At 58.7% G+C, this 16,367-nt stretch overlaps 5 protein-coding genes across 5 annotated transcripts; 3 read left to right on the top strand and 2 right to left on the bottom strand.

Annotated features, from left to right (window-relative positions):
• Positions 1-70: 70 nt before the first annotated feature.
• BXZ73DRAFT_103569 (PIG-U-domain-containing protein) lies at positions 71-1,653 on the bottom strand (the record flags this gene model as incomplete). Its single annotated transcript, XM_048015620.1, has 8 exons — positions 71-300; positions 352-476; positions 528-671; positions 726-984; positions 1,033-1,133; positions 1,189-1,355; positions 1,405-1,469; positions 1,524-1,653. 8 exons carry the CDS (start codon positions 1,651-1,653, stop codon positions 71-73), a joined length of 1,221 nt encoding a protein of 406 aa, XP_047875571.1.
• Positions 1,654-1,725: 72 nt separating this feature from the next.
• Positions 1,726-3,292, top strand: BXZ73DRAFT_50565 (cyclin-like protein; the record flags this gene model as incomplete). The annotated part of the gene is made up of 6 exons (XM_048020458.1): positions 1,726-1,919; positions 1,977-2,064; positions 2,123-2,275; positions 2,330-2,453; positions 2,654-2,699; positions 2,755-3,292. The coding sequence occupies 6 exons, from the start codon at positions 1,726-1,728 to the stop codon at positions 3,290-3,292; spliced, it is 1,143 nt and encodes a 380-aa protein (XP_047875570.1).
• An 81-nt stretch (positions 3,293-3,373) lies between these two features.
• BXZ73DRAFT_50651 (NicO-domain-containing protein) lies at positions 3,374-5,568 on the bottom strand (the record flags this gene model as incomplete). Its single annotated transcript, XM_048020477.1, has 11 exons — positions 3,374-3,508; positions 3,582-3,699; positions 3,753-4,120; positions 4,177-4,280; positions 4,341-4,518; positions 4,574-4,659; positions 4,713-4,785; positions 4,836-4,938; positions 5,057-5,078; positions 5,280-5,298; positions 5,386-5,568. The coding sequence occupies 11 exons, from the start codon at positions 5,566-5,568 to the stop codon at positions 3,374-3,376; spliced, it is 1,389 nt and encodes a 462-aa protein (XP_047875569.1).
• Positions 5,569-6,750: 1,182 nt separating this feature from the next.
• On the top strand, positions 6,751-11,666 carry BXZ73DRAFT_79253 (ras GEF; the record flags this gene model as incomplete). Its single annotated transcript, XM_048023045.1, has 8 exons — positions 6,751-7,110; positions 7,404-7,460; positions 8,067-10,541; positions 10,562-10,792; positions 10,855-10,977; positions 11,107-11,167; positions 11,228-11,410; positions 11,617-11,666. The coding sequence occupies 8 exons, from the start codon at positions 6,751-6,753 to the stop codon at positions 11,664-11,666; spliced, it is 3,540 nt and encodes a 1,179-aa protein (XP_047875568.1).
• A 1,896-nt stretch (positions 11,667-13,562) lies between these two features.
• On the top strand, positions 13,563-15,920 carry BXZ73DRAFT_50511 (cytochrome P450; the record flags this gene model as incomplete). Its single annotated transcript, XM_048020448.1, has 9 exons — positions 13,563-13,785; positions 13,859-13,988; positions 14,052-14,240; positions 14,337-14,598; positions 14,706-14,846; positions 14,902-15,173; positions 15,331-15,456; positions 15,613-15,759; positions 15,830-15,920. 9 exons carry the CDS (start codon positions 13,563-13,565, stop codon positions 15,918-15,920), a joined length of 1,581 nt encoding a protein of 526 aa, XP_047875567.1.
• Positions 15,921-16,367: the final 447 nt, after the last annotated feature.

Below are 16,367 nucleotides of genomic sequence, written 5' to 3'. Positions count from 1 at the left end.
CCTAGGAAGGAGTCCACGAAATCTACATATATAGGGATGGCACACAGCCCTGTCTCGACGAATGCTAGGTTTACTCTTGAACGACGTCCATCCCCTCCCCCACTTCCCCCAACGCTATCCGCAATCCGGCCCATCCGGCGTCGATGAGCGCAAGGCCGTTTCCAACGGCGAACACAAGAGTGGAGGCATAGTAGAAATTCGCGTTTCCTGTCCCCTGCCGTAACCATAGGCTGTTGAACAAGGGGAGCAGAAGCGCGGTGTGAAGATGAATGAGCCCTGTTACAATGGGATTGTGAAGCCCTGAGAAAACCGGTGAGCAAACGGATGCGATCTCTGACCATGCACACGTACATAGGTAGATCTCGGGGAATAATGTGAACATAGTCAGAAAGAGGCCAGGGTCGGAGAGAGTTGGGTACGGCTTGAACAATGCGAGCACACCAAGAAGGAGGAAGGCGGCATATAGCATGTCATGTCTGGAAGGTGATTAGTCATAATGGCCACCCGAGCAGGGGGGTGTTACGAACTGGAATTTGATGCACACTGGCGCAATGTAGATGAGCAGGTGTACGGAGAACACCATCAAAAAGAAGGGCCGGAAGTGGTCGAACATCTCGGTGAAGAAGTACCACCACAGCCCAGGGTTGGGTGTCAAGTCTGGGAGGGTAAGACTATCATAACCCAATGTCAGGCGTCGTGGTTCACAGTGCTACTGAGACACTCACGTAGAGCCCCATGTCTTCCCCACCCACAAGACGTTTCCGCAGACCAAGGTCGATGCAACGCCAAATAGGGCCACGTACGCGAGAAACTCGCCGAACAGCCAAGGGACTTTCTTAAAGTCAGCCTCAATCGGGCGTGGAAGCGCCAATCGCGAGACGGGCCGGGTAAGGGATAGTAGGATGAGGGGTACGAGGATTATGATGGAGGGAAGCGAGAGGTGCACTAGAAATGCTAGGGTCACGAGGGCGGCGGAGACTCGACCTAACTTGTCAATGAGGGACGAATTTTGCAAAGGGACAAGCCACGCACCTCTGCATGCAAACATGAGGGATACAAGTGCGAGGGCATTCTCGAACGATGAAGTGGACAGCGCGAGGCTTGGCAGCAAGAGGTATGGGTTGAAGAGGTAACTGCGGGCGTGACTGCTCAGACAGACTGGACGTCCTGGGACACTTGAGTACTCACAGCGCAGCAACCTGATTATCTCTGGAAGTCTTCTTCGTACTTGTCCTTAGCCTCCATATTTGCACAAGAGCCCACGCCGCGACAGCATCCGCAGCTGTCCACAAAACTGGCGACGTGTAAGGCGTCAACGGCAGGACCGTCGAGAACAGCGACAGGAGGAGCGGAGACTATACTCGTCTCAGAGTCGGCTACGCACAAGAGCAAATAATAACATACATGCCGGAAGGTTCCCCCAGAATACGGGTCAATACCATGATTGAACAGATAGATCCCTTCGCGCACTGTTCACCCTCCTGGTAAGCCACAATCGCGACTCCTTGGTCGGCGGTCCGCACACCGAGGATAGGCCGTCACTGGCGAAGACAGCTGGTGATCGTTTTTGAGATAGTCGGACACGGGCGCGAAGGCGAGGAGGAGTCGGGCCGCGACAAGGGCCACGAAGGTGAGATTGGAGTCGCCGTCCATGACGGACGCGGTGAAGAGGAGCAGGTTGCGGAGGCGCCGGCACTCTGCACTCTCACTGCTACCCCCACTATGATGGACCACCGTGGGGGAGACCCGCCCGACCTCATACCCGCCTCGTATCAAAAGTTCCACCAGCCTTACTTCACCCCGAAAGAGGTCGAAATGCTGTCGGAGCGACAGCGAGGAAAGCTCTCGATCGCCCAAGAGGAGCGCGCGAGGCAGGACGCGTGCAGGTTCATCGAGGCCATTGGGCTGGAGATTGGCTTGTGAGCCTCCTCGCCAATGTACAACCATGCGCTCATCTGATGCTGAGAAGGTGTTAGCCCCAGGAAGACCATTGCCACTGCACAGAATCTCTACCACAGATTCCACCTCTTCTTCCCCCGTCACATGAAAGACATCCAGTACTATGTAAGGCTGCGTTGCCCACTTGGCCCTTGTCGAGGTACTCACATTCTTCCACAAAAAGGACGTTTGTCTGGCGGTACTACTGGTGTCATGCAAGATACACGACACGCTGAAGAAAACCCGGGACCTCCTCCTAGCCGCGCACGGAGTACGAAATCCGGACAGGGCAGCTAGAGCGAAAGCCATGGGAGGTGAAATTGACGTTGATCCTATGGTGCGTGGGGCATATGACACGCCCTCGCATCCACTGACCTCGTTCATAATGTAGGAATTGGATGGGAATAGGCAACGTCTACTCGCAGTCGAACGGCTAGTCGTCGAGACTATATGCTATAACTTCAATACTCGAGTACCATTTTCATACATTATCAAAATGGCAAGAGGTATATCAAGTGAGTGCATATGGCATACAAAGACTGCGCTACACATTCTCTCCGACCCGATTATGAGACCGGCTGTCTTGTACACATCGGCCATAGCAAATAACTGCTCTCGCTGTGTGTGCATGACGAATTGTCAATCTACATGTGGTTTCGGAGTCGCATCTCTGTATTGCGTTTTGCCACCGCCAGACTTACTCATGTTGTATCAGCTCCGAAGAGACTGGCGAAACTAGCATATCGTCTTGCCGTTGACAGGTAAGACAAATCCTACTTTCATGTCATCATGGTTCTCATACATGTACTCTGCCAGTTTCCGCACCCTTATCAACCTCTCCTACCCCCCACACACCGTCGCCCTTGGCTGCATTTACCTCGCCAGCCTCCTCGACTCCTTCGAACACGAAGACGAGCGCGACTCCAGCTCTTCGCACCGTCTCGCCTATGATCTCGTCGACAGCAATTGGCCGCGCAGTTACCAAGTCCACATCGGCGACATCGAGGAAATTGCTCACGGCCTCATCGATCTGCTCATCGCCACCGCTCAGGCATACTCGCAACAATACCCCGGGACGGCGAACCCAAGCGCGAACACCTCCCCGCACACGCCGTCGTCGCCATCCCCTCACATCGCCGTGTCCGGGCGCGCCCCGCCTCCAGCCGCGGTGGCCCCGCCTGTGCCGTGGAAGGTGGATTTTCTGATGCGGCTGAAGATACATATGCGAGAGACGGAACATCAAGGGAGGTTGAGGGAGAGTTCGGCGGGAGACCTGAGCTCGAACCTGATAGGGACCCACGACAAGCCGGTGCGGTTCATGTTCGCGCCGCAGGTGTGGATGGACGACCCTTGAGGCGGGTGTTTCGTAAATGCTACGTGTTACAACATGTATGTTCCTGCTGTGTCCCTATTCATGTATCCCCTCATCCGTTCTTTAATTTTGCGCTACACGTGCGCTCCGACGGGCATGCCACTTCCGGTAGACGAACTTCGTGGCGTACCAGCTAGCGACTACGAAGACGAACGACCCGACGATGGCAGCTCCAATATATCCGCTGTTGTCATTTGCCTGCGCAACACTCGTCAGTCAGACACCCTCCTACGCGAATGCTGAGCGCTGAGCGCTGAGTCTGAGTGCGTACCGCAGCCCAGGCTCTCCACCACCTTCCCGCGAGCCCGCCGCCATCCTCCGCGTTCGCCGCATTCTGACACGGGGTGCAGTTGTCGCCGATGAGGCCCATCGTGGTGATGAGGGATATGCTACAAAGCGGCCATCAGCCACCAGGCGGCGCGAGATATAAGAGATCGCGAACCTGAAGGCCACGACGATGCTCATGATGGTGAGGACGATGCTGAGGTTCGACATCGCGCTGTTCTTGGCGCGCAGCTTGCGTTGTCCGACCGGGTCGTGCACCTCGACTTCCGTCGTCGAGGCATCCGTCTTTTTGGACCTGCCCTGAGCGGGTGCGCGCGGGAGCTCTTCACTAGTATTTGCGACAGGACCTCCTGCAGCCGGAGACGCAGAAGTAGGTGAGGGAACTGCATGTGGAAGTGATTCCTCCTTGGGCTTGAGACGGCGTTCGAAGACGGCGAAAGAGCGCTCCGGGAAGCCGGCGTAAGAGTAGAGCATGAGGATGGAGTCGAGGGAGTCGATGAGCGTCATGCCGACTGTGAAGAGCAACTAAAGATGGGTTGACGTTAATAGCGCGCACACGGACGAAGTAATGAAGGACGCACCGGAAGAATGACTATATCTGCTGGGTCTATGTGCTCCCCGTTAGGACCCCGCTTTGCAATAGCTGAGATGGCAAGGAGGGCTATGGACGACGCGGTGTCAAAACCTGCGAGGACACGTCGAGTTCAGCGTATACCAGTCACCCACGAAGCGGTGAAGAACTCACCGAAACCAAAGAGCAGGCCGACCGGATACATCTTCCAGGGTCTGTCAACGAAGGTGACTACGGGACCAAGGACTTTCATCATGAGGGTGTTCCCGTGAGAATAGGTATTGTCCTCGTCAACTACATCGTCCGCTCCTGCTTCACCTCTGACAGCGCGCTGAGCACGCTGCCTCTTCATCTAAGTAGGCAAATGCGTAAGTCTGCGTGCTATCACGCGATGAGGTCCTACGCACTTGATAGCGCTTGCGAAGTATTCTGTACAAGATGATAGAGTTTGCCAGGCCAACAATGAAGAGGAAGCTCGCGCTGACGGCCGCGCCTAAGATGTTCTCGGAGTCAAATAATGCGTCATCGGCCAACAAAGTCACTGACCAACGATACCGCCAACTTCACCAACACCAGTCAGCCTGTCGTAAACATCTGTGCTGATTGCGATCGCGACGTTCTGCGGGGGACGTGAGACATGAGAAACGCTACAATGAACTTGCGCCGCACCACTACTATGACGATCGTGCTGTGTCCAAGCGAGAAGAATAGTCCGCAGGTCACCGGGAGTTGACCCATGCTGATGAGACTGCGCGTTGCATTGTCGATCGCGCTGTGACAGTAGAATCTATGGTGAGTATCATATTCCTGGTCTGATGGTGAGACATATTAGCGAAGCGAGTGCAGAAAGAGAGAGGACCACGAACGTTGCGTTGAGGTAGACACTCAACCTGATATGATCGGCATCGAGGGCTAGTACAAGACAATGCATCAGAGAAGTGTCACGAAAAGAGTGGTGGTGGCGAGCGAGCGCCGAGGACTGCAACCCGCGGGCGGCATGCTCGATTGGGGCCGCCCGGTTGTTCATGCGCGGTGTGACAGTACCAGGGAGGTGCAGCGACCGTGTGTGAGAGAGAAGGTGGATCAAATGGAGTGCTGTTGACCAATACGCACCGTGCCGGAGTCCGATCGTCTAGGCGCGCGAGGACGAAGCGTCGCGGTGAAGAAGGAATGTTGAATGAATGTTGGGTGGAAAGCTGAGAGAACATGCGGCACCGACCCACGACAACAGGGCAAGCGAGAGCACGTCGCGCGTTTCGGTGCGGCGGCCAAATAGGACAGCGCAGACCGCCCACGCGACAGCGTTTGCGACTAGTTCTGCAGAAAGGAGGAGAGCGGAGCGGCCGAAGAGGGTGAGGCGGGGTACCGACGCCAATCGACGGGCGAGCGATCTGGACAGCATCCTGGTGAGCTGCCGGGAGACCTTCGTCCTCTGTGGACCTATCCGTCGTCGTCTGAGCCCTTGCGGACGCGGGTCCCTACCCTGCAATGTCAAGAAGGCGTGAGAGTCGAGAGAGAGCCCAATCGCTCCCGATCGTTATCAGCTTTAGTCTCCCCTAGGCGCTTCTGACGAATCGGCCTTCTGCAACTTCATCAGCACAGCTTCTTCAAACAGAAAGGTACCAAGCACTCGCCTGTTCAAAGGTATACGAGTACTACTAAAACACATCGAAGCATGCACCCGCCAGCCGGTTGAGTTCACCTGGTCCGACTTTGATAGCTTGATTGCTGAGGCTGAAGTGTGCGCAACTAAGCCGCATGTAGTAGTAGGAGTAACTAATGTACATATAGTCTTTGCCGCATTGGAATGTCAGGAAATAGGTCCAACCCACGCAGAGAACCGTGGCGATATCGTGCAGAAATGTCACCTTCTGGCAGGGTCGGGGGCATAAGGAGCGTCATGCATGCACGTACGCGGTCGACTTCAGCGTCGAACGGTGATTGGGACACACGCGATTCACGCCGTGTGACGTGCGCTAGATATAGGCGCTCTCCGGGGCCGCGCGCGGCGCAGCCGGCGAAAGGGGCCCGCCTCGCGTCGCGTAACTTGCCAGTCACATGAGCGTCACGCGTGCGGTGACGGAAGATGAACCAGCCGCGGCCGTTCGAAAGCCTGCCCTCCGCGGGGTGCTTCCTTCCCGATATCTGGATCGTCTCCCAAGACCAGTCAAAATTCTTGAGACCCTTCTCACCCAGTCCTCCGACTGACGACACCCCCTACGACTCACCCTACATCCTTGCTTCCCATCTCCCTCTCGGACGTCTCCCGCTTCCGCCGCCGCGTACACCCACTCCCGGCTCCGCGCATACACCCAGATCCTCGGCTTCGTCTCCTTGTGCGAACAGCATTTGACCCCTGCTACCCATCTCCGACGCGTCTCAGCAACGCACCCCTCGCGCATGCAGAGGCAATGCCTGTCACGCATCTCAGAATTGACACTACCCTCACCTCCGCCTCCGCCGACCCATCTTCCAGCCGAGATGGTCTCCGCGCGCCCCGAACGCCCCACACGCCTCTCTCCGCGCGAAGCCCTGCGAGTTCTTCTCGTCCCTCCGCACTCCTTCCTCCACATCCGTCTCCTCCATGCTCTCTGCCACTTCTCGCGCCCCTTCATCCTCCTCCCACCTCTCCGCCCACTCTGCAATGCCCTTCACCCCTGTTTCTGCGCGCAGCAAATCTCCAGCATGGTCCGCGCTCGACTCTGGCTCAGAAGACGAGGCATTCGGCGCACAAGACTACGTCCTTGCTATGCACGACTTCGCCCCGCAGCAAGCGAACGCGACGTGCCTGAGCTTTGCCGCCGGCCAAGTCATCCGCGTATTCAATCGCGATGCCAGCGGGTGGTGGGATGGCGAGCTCGAAGGCAGGAGAGGATGGTTCCCGAGCAACTATGTAACCTCGGAGGTGGGATTGCTCACAGAGGAGGAGCTACCAGTCGGAAAGGTGAGCGCTTCTTTCCTATCCCATACGAGCGAAAGGGTTACGAGGAGCGGGGGTGTCTGCGCGAGTGGTAGAGGACGCCGACAACATCCTGGTTCATCCTCCACCACTCGCGCATGGCGTCTTGCAGGCTTTCCTCGGGCCGTCGGAGTTTCCGTTGCGCGGGTGCCTACTTGCTCGGCCTGGATGCTATCGACCTTCTATCGGCTGTCCGATCGGGCCTGTTGCTGTTACAACGAGGACGCCCGTGGACGGTGGTGGTGGTGGTGGTGAAATGTCTTATCGCTTACCCACAGCGGACGCGCATGGCGATGGAAGTGCGGGTTGTCGACGAGAAGCAAATGGCTTTCTATGTACGCGGAACACACTCCGTGCTCATGCGTACGTCTATCCTGCGCCCATGTTCTCATTCCGCGTTAGCCTGGCGCGCGTGCTATATCATGCGTATGCAGATACCTGTGCGCCTTCCGTATGATTCATCGCAAGCACTCGCTCTCACAGGTATTCTTGGGGGTGTTCGAGCACGCAGTCTGATGTAAGAGCAGTCTTGGATTCCCTTTTGACCGCCAGAGATACCTCCCTTTCTGATCCGGCGATGGAAAGGATAATATGCTCCAGTAGCTTTGCTTCCGATTGCATGTCAACTCAGGCGGCCGCTTTTGTTGTTCCTGCTACAAACGTCCTTGCGCTTTCTGGCACGATTCACCGTTCTGCTTCCTTTGCCCCATGATTGGACATGGCTAATGTGTCTTCCAAAGACTCCCCGACGTGGCCATGGACACAGCGTGTCTGTCTCATCAACGACGTCTTGGACAAGCACATCGTCTCACAAGGGCAAGGACGTCTTTACGGCTCGCACCAATCACCGTCCAACACCCGCCGATTCGTTTGGCCCAACAATCGATATGTACTGCCCTCCGCTCATGCTTCCTCTCCTCCGCTCTCTCTCCGTTCTTCAGAACGCAGTCCGGATGAATCGTGTCCCCCACTTCCAACCCGCCACCGCTTTCGTCATCTCCTGTGTACGCGCAATCCTCTCCGAAATTGGCTGCCTCTCGCGGGACGATATCCTCCTCAAACAGCACGGCATCCTGGCACAGGAGCGGAAACGCATCCTCTCGGATCTAGCATCATTGGTATCCCAGGCGAAGCGGGCCTCAGACGAAACCACTACGGACGATGTACGGGAGGTGGAGGTACAAGCGATGATACGTTTAGCAGGCCAGCTCTTTGCCCACGTCCGTGGATTCCTCGCGGTCGCGGTTCAATGTGGGGTAGAACTGCCCCAGAATGCCCCTCGGTCTGACTCCCAGGAGTCTCAGCTCGGGAGTAGCTCCAGCAACCTAATGCTCCAAGACGAAGACGACTTCGCAACTCCCGGAAAGAGCACGAACGGCAGTGCGCTTCGCCGAAAGAGGATGCCTGGACAGAGTACGCCTTCGCGGCACAAGAGCCTGGGCGATCTGAAGACGGTGAAACGGGTGCTAGGCAAAGACTATCCCCCAGTGCCCACACTCAACGTTGCACGGAGAAAGCTATCGGAACAGCAGCTGGCGTCACCCATGCGGCGCACATTCAGCGAGAGCACCCCAAGGAGACATAAACCCAATCAGGACTCGATCAGCAGTACATCCTCCTCCTCCTCACTGTCAAGCGAGTCCGTCGGTACGCCGGCCACGCCTATGTTTCCCTCTGGTCCTGCGACGACGTCAGAGCTGCTGGACACTCTGCGTTATACGCACGATAACTTTCTCTCCACTATCGCCGCGTTCATCGGCCACGCGCATTCCCATTCTCGACATTCGCACGCTTCAAGTACCGGGCATATGTACGACCTCGTGCGCGAGGTCGTCGATGTCGTTTGCAAACTTCTCATGGTGCTTGAATCCGTGCTTCGACATCCGGATATCCCTCCGGCGAAGACCACCGGCTTGCTCCCGGCCAAGGAGAACCTCTACAACGTCACGAGCACACTGGCGGACGCAGTGCGTGCTCTTACTGCACCGCCAAGTGACGACGTCTCCGAGGAAGCAGAAAAGGAAGGCTTGCTCAGGTCCGCGACGGACACCTTGCGCGCGGGCTCGGATCTTACGAACGCGGTCAAGAAATGCATCACACGAGCAAGTGAGCGGCCACTCATCTTCACGATCCCAGGGCCAGGCGATCCGGAAGGCACGTTCTATACCCCGCGGAAGTTCAGTCACGCCGGCCGCGCGTCCCCCGTCGCAAGCGGGGTGCGCATACGCAGGGCGGACAGCGTCCCTGCGGAGCTGCGCTTGGCGTACGACGGCGAGGAGGAGGATATGACGATACAGCCCCAAAGCGTGGGCAACTCGGAGCTGACGATGACAGTCCCTCTCAAGACGCCAACGCAAGCCGAAGACCTCACGATTGTGCAGTCGTCAGCTTCACCTCCTACATCGCCCTCTCCCCTTCCGAAGGATGTCCCAGCGCGCGCGGACGAGGTTTTGCCCACTCCAATTACTCCCGAGACCCCCGATCCTTTCAAGGAGGAACAACTGCCGCCTCGTCCATCGTTCGACTCCGCGCTCAGGTCAGAGACGACTTCACTGCACTCATATGCCCCGACGGAAGACGACAGGACGACCTGGGAGGGCAGCCACCAGCGCCACGGTGCACCCAGCTCCTCCTTCGAACTGCTCACCAGCGGACTTCCACCTGCTGGCCCCGCGTCAGGGATGCTTCCATGGACATTCCCACACGATCATTCGCCAGACGACGTTGCATACAACAGCGATGGACAGCTCGTGGGTGCGACGCTCGCCGCTCTCGTCGAGCGTATGACCCCACACGACTCGCTCGTGGAGGCCCCTTTTGCCGCCGTCTTCTTCATGACCTTCCGCCTGTTCACCACTCCGCTGGACCTGCTCGACGCTGTGATCGCGCGCTACAACCTCCTACCTCCGCCGCTATCAGCCGATGTCGACCTCCGTGCGTGGCAGCAGCGCAAGGGCCTACCCGTGCGCCTGCGCGTGAGCAACTTCATCAAGACGTGGGTAGAGACTTACTGGCGGCACGCGACGGACGCCTCGATCCTCCCCGTCCTGACGCCCTTCATCACCGACGCGCTTTCGCAGATGTTCCCCGTCCCCAGCCAGCGCATCCTCGACCTCATCCAGCAGCGCATGATCGCGGCTGCCGACGCCGCCTCCGGCGTGGGCGAGGAAGGCCCCGACCCGGGGCTGTCGCCCAAGCCGCGCGACGGCGGGATCCCACGCACACTCAACCCGCCCGTGCTCCCGCCCGGGCCGCTGTCCGAGATCCCGCAGCCGAAGATCAACAAGAGCGTGTACGCGGCGCTCCGGGCGCGCAACTGGGGCGCGGTCGCCGCGACGGACTTCGAGCCCGTCGAGCTCGCCCGGCAGCTGACGGTGATGGAGTGCACGCTCTACTGCGGGATCCGCGCGGACGAGGTGCTGAGACGGGCGCGAAGTCGGGCGCGCACTTGAGCGTCAGGGCGGTGACCAGCCTCAGCACCGCGATCACGGGTTGGGTCGCGGAGAGCATCCTGAACGAGCCGGACACGAAGAAGCGGACCGCGCTCGTCAAGTACTTCATCAAGCTCGCGGACCGGTGCGTCGGCCTGCGCAACTACAGCACGCCGCGCTCGATCCTCGCCGCACTCGACTCGTCGACCATCGCGCGGTTGCATCAGACGTGGAATGTGAGTGGGATGTCTGTGCGCTGCGTGCGAGCGATGGCTGACGAAATGTTTCGTCGCTTTAGGGCTTGCCGCAGAAGTACAAGATCCTGCTGGAGTCGCTCCGGAAGCTCGCGGATCACGCGCGCAACTATCACGAGTACCGCTCGCGGCTACGGAACACTGCTCCACCGCCGTTCCCTTCCTCGGTGGGCTCTTCCGTTTGATCGTGCGGCTCCTTGGACGGGTACTCAATGGCGATGTATCGTCTAGGATTGTACTTGACAGACGTCACGTTCTGCCGGGAAGGCAACCCGTCGTATCGGAATGCCCCGAAGGTTCCCGAGAAGAAGCTGATCAACTTCAACAAGTACCACAAGCTCGCGCGTATCGTCCAAGGTGCGCCTTTTCTCGCTATTTTTCCCGGCTCGTTCACTGACCCGCGTCATGTTCTCCCAGACATGCAGCGCTTCCAAGTGCCGTACAACCTGAAGGAGATACCCGAGGTGCAGATGTACTTGCGCGACGCGTTCGAGAAGTCGTCGAAGCAGGGCGACCTGCAGGACCTGTACCGGCGCAGCCTGCTCGTGGAGCCCAAGCAGTCGGCGGAAGCTCCGCCCCGAGCAGCGACGTCCGGCAACTGTGGGCGTGGGCGAGCCGGTCGCAGCCTCAGTCGGCACCGTAAAGCTCTTCATGCCATACACATCACATCTCCACCATCCATGCGATGCTATCGCCCGCCATCCGTGTTCCCATCCATACGTCTGCCATCGCATCTCTGTCGTTTTGTACTGCATTCGCTCTTGTACTTGCATGCCTCCCCATCCGTTCTGTGCTCACGGACATAGTGTCGATACCTCGCCTCGCTGAGAGCTCTCCGCCGCATGTTTTGATCTAATCTACATCTCTCGTATACGTTGTGTCCGTCTCTGGACTCTCTACAAATTCTCGTGAAAATGTTCCTCATGTGCTCTGTGTTTGTACTGGACTGGAAAGTCTGGAGCCGGAACGGACGTACATGGACCATAAAAAAAACGTGTACAAGTCTGCCGTCTTATGGTGCAGTCATTTGCACCACTACTTTCGCACAGCTTACATAATCAGTCACGTGGTGCAATACAGACTTGATTTCGAGACACTTGAAATGTAGTCAAAGCTGAAGACGGCATAATGGCTCATGCACATGTATAGAATATTTCTGACGATGAGAATTTTGTAGCGATCCAGTTCTGCTATGTCTAGATCATCATTGACGTCGTGGAGACGAACTGCTAAAGCCATCACCAGATTGCAAGCCTGCGAGCACTGAAGTCACGCTATTTGTTCTATTGTCTATTGCTAGTAGCAATGATGAGTGTGTACGGTCGATTGACTCGTCCGTAGCATTGCACAAGTCTTAGAGGAGGCGCTTAGTACATCACATGACTGTATTGTCATCCATCAGCACGTGTGGCAATAGCGGGAGATGAAATCCTTCAACTCAGAATTCGACAACCCTCTTGGGATTTGTTCAGACAGCGAAAGGTAGTGATTGGCTAGAGAACTAAGAAATTGGTGCTTATTGAGCGCTCCCGAAGCGCTGTACAAAAGTAGTGGTGTCAAATGACTGCACATAGTACAGGAAGCTAACTAAAGATGATCCGAGCCCTGCTTAAACCAGATGGGAATCGCGCAATGGTCGAAGTTCGAGTCGCAAGCGTTTTTACGAACACGCGCTCCGAAACACGGAACATTCCCGAGGTCAGAATGCCTGGACCGGAGGGAGAGAGCGACGGCAGCGGCAACCTATAAAAAACCCGGTGGGGAAAACATCTTGCGCTGTCGTCCCTCGGCCCAGGTAGGCCCAGGTCCCTCCCGGGATCCGCGCTCGACTCCGTCTCGTTCCTGGCTGTGAAGAGCGCGTTCGCTGTAAAGGAGACAACCAGCCCCGTCGGATTTAAACTTGGAAGCGGTAGGCGTCGGCTATCCGCGATTCCCACGGGATGTCCCCCTAAGCAACGGCCTGTAGACTGCAACCCACTCCATCGCAATGGCCTTCTAGACCGATGCTCGACAATACCCTCCTCATCCTCCGCTTCGGCGAAGCACGCCGGGATCTCGTGCACGTTGCAAAATATCAAGATTCAAGATCGCCGCTCCAGAAAGCTCTACCTGAAGGATTGGCAAATTCGTGAAAGGCCGTCGCCACCTTTCAGTCACCCGTCCGACCGCGGAGACCGCCTCTTAGCAACGGGCCCGCCGTCAAGTAAGTTTGACATCCCTGTTCGGCGTTGTCTCACCGTGTTTGCCGTGCTGAGCCTCCCCGGCAGCTTGTGAGCTTGTGCAGAGCGCCACGATGGACCGCAGGCGGCGCGAGGCCACGGCCACCGTGCATCGAAGGTCATCTTGTTCGGACGTCTGTACTTATTGTCTGAGTTCATTGCTGCAGTCCGCCTTCTAGCCTTGTCCCCTGTGGAGCCAAGCATATGCAAGCCCTCGTGCAGAACGCCGACCGCCCGATTCAGTTCACCGGCACGCGACTGCTGTGCTAATAGATGAATGTCCTCCCGACGTCAGGAGCCCGGCCACACGTATAAAGCGTGCTTTTGGCGTTGCGAGACAGTAGATCCCCACCACGCATTGCAGTGTCCGCGACCTGTCCCTCCAGCTCGCTCTTTTGTCGGCCAAGACACCAGATTGAACGCCCTCGCCTTCAACTTCACCCTCACTCGCCCTCCCAAGCCGATTCGAACCTTCCTCGTCCCTGATCGTCTCTACGCGGCCGCCGCCCACGACCGCCCACAACGCGACAATCATGCCCCACCTCTCCTCATGGCTCTCTTTGGCAACCTGCGCCCTGCTCGCGGGGGTGTGCTACCTCGCCATCCGCCTCATCCTGTCCTCCCGTGCTTTCAAGGAGCGCACCCGCGGCCTGCCCCTGCCCCCAGGCCCGAAGCCCTACCCGCTCATCGGAAACCTACTCCACCTTCCCAAGGGCATCGCATGGCACGGATACGCAGAGATGTGCAGGAAGTATGGTGCGTTGGGCTTCCCCCAAAGGTAGCCTGTGTAGGTTGCTGTATGCGCTGACTTCGGGGTGCTCTACTACAGGTGGTATGGTGTACCTAGATCTCGGTCACCGTCCGCTGCTCGTCCTCGACGACCTCAAGGTCATCAACGAGCTCCTCGACAAGCGCTCTGCCATTTACTCTTCCCGCATCACGACCGGCATGTTTGAGCTGTGCGTTCCCATTCCTCGAGACTCATTGTGAGTTGTGAACCTCACTGACTTGCCTCCCCGCAGCGTCGGCTGGGACTGGAACCTCGGCATGATGCCGTACGGCCCCAGGTGGCGCGAGAACCGCCGCGTGCTCTGGTCGCACTTCCACCCGAGCGTTGTGCTGAAGTACGAGCCCGCACAACGCGCGAGCGTCCGCCGGTGTCTCCTCCGCCTCCTCCACAGCCCAGAGCGGCTCGTCGAGCACGTCCGATAGTGAGTCTCCCCCTCCCTTCCTTCCGGCCACCACGCGCCTCACGCCCTCGGACCCAACGCTGACTCGGGCTCGGTCCCGCCTCCTCGCCTGCGCAGCTCTCTCGGGGCGACGATGATCGAGGCGACATACGGCCTCCAGGCGGCGGACACGCACGACAAGTACATCGCCGCGTCGGACGAGGGCATGAAAGTGCTCGACCTCCTCGTCTCGGGCTCGTCCGTGTTCGAGTTCTTCCCCCGCCTCGCGCGCGTCCCGACCTGGCTCCCCTTCACCCAGTCCGTGCGGCGCATCCACGAGGCGCGGCGCAACCTCGCGATCATGCGCGACCTCCCGTGGGAAGACGCGCGGAAGCAGATGGTAAGCGCGCCCCCTTTGCTGTTGCTGGGGCCGCCGCGCCGTCGGTGGTTTGGCGGCCTCGGGTGGACATAGCGACGTGAGCGGCGAGGACTGACTGCCGGTCGCAGGCCGCGGGCGAGTCGAGCGAGAATTGCACGATGCACGACCTCGTCGAAAGCTTTGCCAGCCTCAAGGGCCACGCCGCCGCCGAGGGGGAAGAGAACGCGAAGAGCATCGCCGCCGTCGTCTACTCCGCCGGCATCGACACGGTAAGCCGCTCCCTGCCCTCCTTTCTGCCTCGATCGACCAAACCACCCGCGGCAGACCTTCACCGTCATTTCCGGCTTCTTCGCCGCGATCGCACGGCACCCCGAGGTGCAGGCCCGCGCGCGCGCAGAGCTCGACGCCGTCGTCGGCCCGCACCGCCTGCCCACGCTCGCGGACCGCGCGGCGCTGCCGTACGTCGACGCGGTGCTCAAGGAGACGATGCGGTGGCACGTGAGCGCGCCGCTTGGCGTGCCGCACGTCTGCACGGCGGACGACGAGTATGGGGGGATGTTCATCCCCGCGGGCACCGCGATCATGGTCAACATCTGGTGAGCGGCGTCTTCCTCCGTCCCTGCTCTTGAACGTCACGGCGGTCTGCGATATTTTCGTCGTTGGTGGCCCGCGATTGGCGGGGCCGAAAGAGCAGCGCCATGCATTGTCACAGACACAAGCTAACGTCGCCGGTGCCCGACTCGAAACCGACAGGTCCATCATGCACAACCCGGAGCAGTTCCCGCAGCCCGAGGTGTTCGACCCGGACCGGTACTTCAAGCACGGCAAGCTCGACCTCGGCGCCGGGGACCCGTCCGTCGTGTTCGGCTTCGGTCGCAGGTACGTTCGGTCCATCTGCTCATCTGGCCCTTGCCCGCTTGAGGCTCATCCGCACCTGCCCCTCGTGCTCCTACTCGCCCGCCGCCCCCGCGCCACGCGGAATGCCGTCACCGCCGACCGTTCCCTCGGATTCATGTTCGCGTCCGTCGTCCACAGAATCTGCCCAGGACGCCACTTCGCCGAGTCCGTCGCGTGGCTCTACGTCGCGAGCATCCTCCACACGCTGGACGTGTCTCTCCCGCTCGACGCCAACGGAGCACCCGTCGACGAGCCGCTCAAGATCTCCCCGGGCTGGCGTGGTGAGTAGCAGCGTACGGCCGCTTTCCGCGCCCGCGCAGAGGTTGGCTAACGACCCCTTCCAACCCGCCTGCAGCGTCATTGAGAACCTGCGGTGCACCATCCGCCCGCGCTCCGCCGCCGCCGAGGACCTCATTCGGAACGGCGAGCGCCGCGACGAGGATTGAGCGCTGCGCTGAGCTTTCGGCGGGGCTTGGGGACACCTTGTGAGTTTGTTGGGCGGTGCAGCGGTGCTCATCACGCCCCCTTTCGTTCTTCTCATCGGTGCTGCGCACGCTGCCTTCCTTTGATACCTCGACGTGAACTACGTCTCATCTCTTGAGGCCCTTGGCCAACGATCACCACAGCATGTATTCGATGTTTTGTTTCACGGGAAAGCCACCGAAGTTAGGCGTGCATCCTATGACCACCTTCGCTGTCCCTTGTAATGTACCTACATTTATTCCTACGTAAACGGCATGGGCATCCTGAATCGGAATCGGAAGGTTTGTTACTAGAACTGAGAGAGGGCGTGAGCGTGCCATAGACGAATTCTTTTTCCGATATTGAGGGGGATGGTGGACGCGGCAGTTTGTCCATGAGGATAGAAGTGGAAATGATCGCTCCGGCGAGAG

The sequence above is a fragment of the Epithele typhae genome (genome assembly GCF_022376455.1).
Source record: "Epithele typhae strain CBS 203.58 chromosome Unknown BXZ73scaffold_42, whole genome shotgun sequence".
Lineage (NCBI taxonomy): Eukaryota > Fungi > Basidiomycota > Agaricomycetes > Polyporales > Epitheliaceae > Epithele > Epithele typhae.
The sequence above is the reverse complement of the archived record's forward strand: the minus strand, read 5'-3'. Positions and strand labels throughout refer to the sequence as shown.